The following is a 5325-nucleotide window of genomic DNA, read 5'->3' on the forward strand; positions in this document are numbered from 1 at the left end:
TTTTTGCAAGAATCCTATGAGTCTCTTGCATCAATACATCACCAGTATTACAGGTAACATTATGCATCCTTGCATCACAACAATGAGGTTCACTATCCCTTGACTCCTGTGCACATTTTATTTTTTCATTTCTTCTTCTTTTCCTTGGAGCATTCAAGGAAATGGTCTGAAGTGGACACCTCAAACTACGTGTCTCTACCATTCTTGATATAAACCTAATTCCATCATAAAATAGTAAAGTCATTTTCTTTATTATAAAATAGTAAACATTGAATAAAAATAACAATATTTTTTCTATAATATTTGTGTATACACATAATATACAATCCCTCATGAGATTTTCTCCAATCTTCACATACATACTAAAAGATTATAAAGCTCTCTCTCTCTCTCTCTCTCTCTCTCTCTCTCTCTCTCTCGGGATGACATTTACCCACCTGGGTTCAAGTCTTCCCATCGATTAGGTAGAAATAACCCTCTAAGTCGACGTTAAGCGGTCTTCCTTTATATTGTAATAGCTACTTTGTCTCTCTGTCTCTCTGTCTCTCTCTCATGCACACACACTTCCTCTCGCTTCACGCACACTCTCTCACATAGAAAATCTTTCTCTCTCTCTCTCTCTCTCTCTCTCTCACACACACACACACACACACACACACACACACGCACGCTTAAATAGATTTACACACACATATATAATTTTAATTAATTAAATTTTAGATTAAATTTTAATGGTGAGGTGTGCTCACTCTCAAATAAATGCATCTTACATGTAATCTCTCTCTCTCACACACACACACACACACACACACACACACACACACACATGCACATGCACACCCTCTTTCTCTCACATACACATGCACACACTCTCAAATGTCGAAACTCTCTTTCTCTCTCTCTCTCTTTTACACACACACACACACACACATGCACATGTATTAATGCAAACACACACTCTTTCCCTCCACACCCTCTCACACATAGACTTCCATGTCTCTGTCTCTCTCTGTGTTTCTCTCTCTCTCTCTCTCTCTCTCTCTCTCTCTCTCTCCTCCACACACACACACACACACACACACACACATGCTATCTCTCTTCTCACACACTCTCCCACATATAGAAACTCTCTCTCTCTCTCTCTTACATACATTCATGCACACACACAAACATACTTTTTTCTCATGCACACACACACACACTCTCTCTCTCACACGCACCCACATGTAAATATATATTATCTATAATATTATGTTTTTTTATATTTAGAGACGTATACCTATATATACATGTGTATTTATAAAATAAATAAATACATATACACATATTTTTTAATTAATATTAAATTTTAATACGTGGTGATGAGGTGTGTTCACTCTTAAATAAGTGTATCTTATATACAATGTCTTTTGTCTTCTCTTTTGCATACATATGTGTGTGATTGTGTGTGCACATACACACGTATGTGTGATTGTGTACTGTCTTCACGCGTGCATGTGTCGTGTAAGTATCTTGATTGTGTGTACGTGTTAGTGTGTATTTGTTGTGTGTGTGTGTGTACATGGTGTGTATGTTTTTATTTATGTGTATCCATAGCGAGTGTCTGCATGTGAATATACTCGTGTGTGCACGTGCATGTATATACGTGTGTGTGAGTGTGTGCACACGTACTTGTGTATGTGAGTGTATTTATGTGCTTGTGTGCATGTATACACATGTGTGTATATGCAAGCTTGAGTATGTGTGCAAGTGTGCATATCTCTATGTGTTGCATGTGTGTCCATGCGTGCGAGTGTATGTATGCGTGTGTGCACGTATCATGTACTTGCATCTATGTGTGCATGAACATACATGTGTGTGTCAACATACATATAAATCTATTTATATATACATGCTTACATACCTATAGATACACATACATACATAATATATATACATGTGTATGTATGTATATTCTCTCTATTACACATGCACATAATATAATATTAGAAGATATGTATGTGTGTGTGTGGGGGAGGAGGGAGGGGTGGGCAATTTGCATTCTAATGTATTATATATATATAAGAAACTCAATAAGTAAATGGTTTGATGGTGACAACTAATTGTCTCCTTTTTCAAAAATTTTCCTTTTAAAGTAAAGGGGTGGAGACTCTTCCTTTATGTTGTAATAGAAATAGATAGATAGATAGAAAATAAAAAGAGATGCGCTAGCACATGCCAGATAACGATGACATTTACGTAAAAAGGCCGTTTGACACGTGGCGTGCTTCCATAGGATCGCATTTCCATGCTCCCTTTCTCCCCCTTCTTTATCGTCTCCACCATCGCCCTTCTTTATCGTTGCATATCACAGATTTGAAGAAGATTACGAGCTATGGCACTCACTAAGGCAAAGGATGTGGTCGCGAATAACCCCGTCGTTGTGTTCAGGTTCTTCCTCCCCCTCAAGAGTTACTCTGAGAGAGAGAGAGAGACAGAGAGACAGAGAGTTTTTCCCTCATCGCAAATTTGTGGTGATTTCTCTGCACAGCAAGAGTTACTGCCCTTATTGCAAGCAGGTGAAGCAACTGCTAGCAAGCCTCGGTGTGAAGGCCAAAAGTATCGAGCTTGATCAAGAAAGTAAGAGATGACCACCATAGAGATGGTATTTGTTATTTTCAAGTGTTGACAGAGAGAGGATGATGCCTTTTTACAAGGGGAACCGAGATATTAGTGCCATCTCTTTCAAAAGATGATGAGACATGGCACCAAGCATTGCTTGCACCGAGCTAACGAAACCTAAGGCGGCGACTTACATGAAGTAAGTTTTATCATATAGTCTAAAACTAAGGTCCTAAGACCGAGGTTGGTGGACTTTAACACGCCCCCATAGGACTTACTTTTATTCAAGTCCAATTTGTTTGCAGCACTCGTCATGTTTAGCCTTTCAGGCTGCCTTTGTCATCAAGTCTGTCCACATTTCACAGACATTTATGCTAGTGGACTCGAGTACATGCTATGGACAAATGTTTAGATTCAAGTTTGTGCTTATGGATCTTTTTATAGGTGAAGTCTTGATTTAGCAAAGGTTTATGCTAGTCGACTCGAGTACATGCTATGGACAAATGTCTAGATTCAAGTTTGTGCTTATGGGTGTTCTCCTTATGCATTCACAAGGACGCAAATTAAATTAAGGTGCCCGAGCCATCTTGTACATATTTCGTCCCTTTTAAGACTAAGGTTAGACTTTAGGTACACGATGTGCGATTCTCAGCAGCATGCAATGCTTTGGTTTGAAGACCCAATGTTGTGGACCTTCAGCATAATCGCTACCCTGTCGTTTAGTTGGTTGGTGTACTGATGGAGAACTTTCTAGGCACACCAGGCTGCTTTAGTTTTCCAATCAGTTGGAAGACCTTGCACACTGGTTGTGTACAAAATGAATAAAAGTGTTTCTGAGCCAGAGATGGTGTCTTGGAGCTTAGATGGTGTTGTTTCCATGTGGTAAAAGATGAGTTCGGTCTGGTTTTGAATCCTCAAGGGTTTTCTTTTTCAGGCTGATGTGAGAACAAAGTTTCAAATATGCTATCATCCTCCCCCTTTTTTTTCTCTCAATTTTGTAGGTGATGGGTCAGAGGTGCAATCTGCTTTAGGTGAATGGACAGGACAGAAAACAGTTCCTAATGTGTTCATTGGTGGTAAACACATTGGCGGCTGTGACAGTAAGGGTTTACATCTCTTCTTGTTGCAAAAATTTTATAGGAATTGTGTGTTACACATGGCGTGGGGCTTGTGGCACATGAAGCTGCGGCACATGCGTGCTGTTTGTGAGACAAGTAGCCTGTAGAGATGAGAGCTTCATGGATCTTCTTGTATTTTGTGTTGCAGGCACAGTAGCAAAACACAAGGAAGGAAAACTTGTTCCTCTCTTACAGGAAGCTAATGCTTTGTAAATCGTACTGAATATCTGATAGTCAATGAAGTGATGTCTTAGGTTTCTTCATGTCCCCTGTATATGAGAGTGACCTATATATGTTAGGAAGACCTCCATATTAAGAACTGGAACATATAGTTATGCATTCTGTATGAGAGAGAGACCTTCATATCAAGGACTGGGCCATAGTTTATGCATTGTATGTGAAAGATGTTTATATCAAAAGGACTGGATGCATGATTGGTATTCATGTGTTGAAGATAAAAAGTGGTTCTGAATCTTGATGCCATAAGATGTCCCAGGCCATACCATATCTTTCATTGTAATATCTTCTTCAATTGAAAAGTGAGTGGCTAAGAAAGTCCTCCATGCGGAAATAGAGTCTGGGCATCTCCGTGTAGAAACCCTTTTTGTCAACTTACACATACTGATTCAGACACGTACTCTTGAGAGATCTTAGCTTGACATTATGATTTTGGAAGATTCTAACTATACTGATAACATTATGCATTATTGCAATTAACTAGATGCCTACATTGAACCTCTCTACTGATGTCTTCAAGAACTCCATGCACACAGGTCGAAGAACCATATACTTATTTCCGTCGTACTTTAAGGAAGTATGTGTCGGTGACTTAAACATGCAACCCTACAGCAAAAACAACAGTCCATTTAAGTCCAATATCATAGTCAACACGGGTTTTTTGGAAGCAGTACGACTTGTACCACTACATTGGTCACTTGCACTTGGAGCCTCTTGTACTTTATTTTTTCTTAGATTTCCCATAGTAGAGGTGGCATTGCAACTCCACATCCTCTTGAGCAAGATTAGCTGCTGTGGAGTTATTCTTGCTTGAAGATATGGCCCTAGGGTCATATCTCTCCTTGCTATGGAGATATTGCACTATAGCCATATCATTTCATGATATGGCCTTGAGGTTGGGCTCAACGTCTAGCTTAAGCCTTGATGGTCATGGCTTTAGAATTGTGTAAAGTTTTTTCCCTAGAGGCCATCTCAATAATTGCTTGAAGAAATGGCCCTTAGGCCATTTGAGATATAGCCCTATAACCATATCATTTCATGATATGGCCTTAAGGTTGGGCTCAACGTCTATTTGGTAGTTATGGCTTGGAACAAATGTCTTTAGAGCCATAATATTATTTCCTCTAGAGATTGGTAGCTTATGTCTATAGAAGGGGATTTGAATAGTTAACCCTAGGGCCATATCATCTGTAGAGGTGAGAAGCTTAAGATGTGGATTTGTAGCACTAGGAAAAATCTCTTTGACATGCAATAATAGATATGGCTTCAGAGCCACAGATTATACTTATAGTCTATCTCATGGCTTTTAGAGGTATGCAATCGTGGCATTAGGGAAATGGCTATAGGGCCATATTGTTTTTAGAGGTGT

General features: G+C 39.2%; 1 protein-coding gene across 1 annotated transcript; it reads left to right on the plus strand.

Moving 5' to 3' along the window:
- The first annotated feature begins 2276 nt into the window (after window positions 1-2276).
- Window positions 2277-4161, plus strand: LOC147608737 (glutaredoxin-like). Its single transcript, XM_086788516.1, has 4 exons — window positions 2277-2430; window positions 2531-2619; window positions 3603-3701; window positions 3868-4161. Exons 1-4 carry the CDS (start codon window positions 2375-2377, stop codon window positions 3930-3932), a joined length of 309 nt encoding a protein of 102 aa, XP_086644642.1. The 5' UTR covers window positions 2277-2374; the 3' UTR covers window positions 3933-4161.
- The last annotated feature ends 1164 nt before the right edge of the window (window positions 4162-5325 follow it).

This window comes from Cibotium barometz, chromosome 52 (genome assembly GCF_041138505.1).
Source record: "Cibotium barometz isolate CiBa-2024 chromosome 52, ASM4113850v1, whole genome shotgun sequence".
Classification (NCBI taxonomy): Eukaryota; Viridiplantae; Streptophyta; class Polypodiopsida; order Cyatheales; family Cibotiaceae; genus Cibotium; species Cibotium barometz.

Bases quoted from the DNA above. Each gene is read 5' to 3' on its own strand.
- LOC147608737 (XM_086788516.1), top strand. From the start codon at position 2,375: ATGGCACTCACTAAGGCAAAGGATGTGGTCGCGAATAACCCCGTCGTT. The intron at 2,431-2,530 runs GTTCTTCCTCCC...TTCTCTGCACAG, and splicing joins AACCCCGTCGTTGTGTTCAG to CAAGAGTTACTGCCCTTATT. The intron at 3,702-3,867 runs GTAAGGGTTTAC...TTTGTGTTGCAG, and splicing joins ACACATTGGCGGCTGTGACA to GCACAGTAGCAAAACACAAG.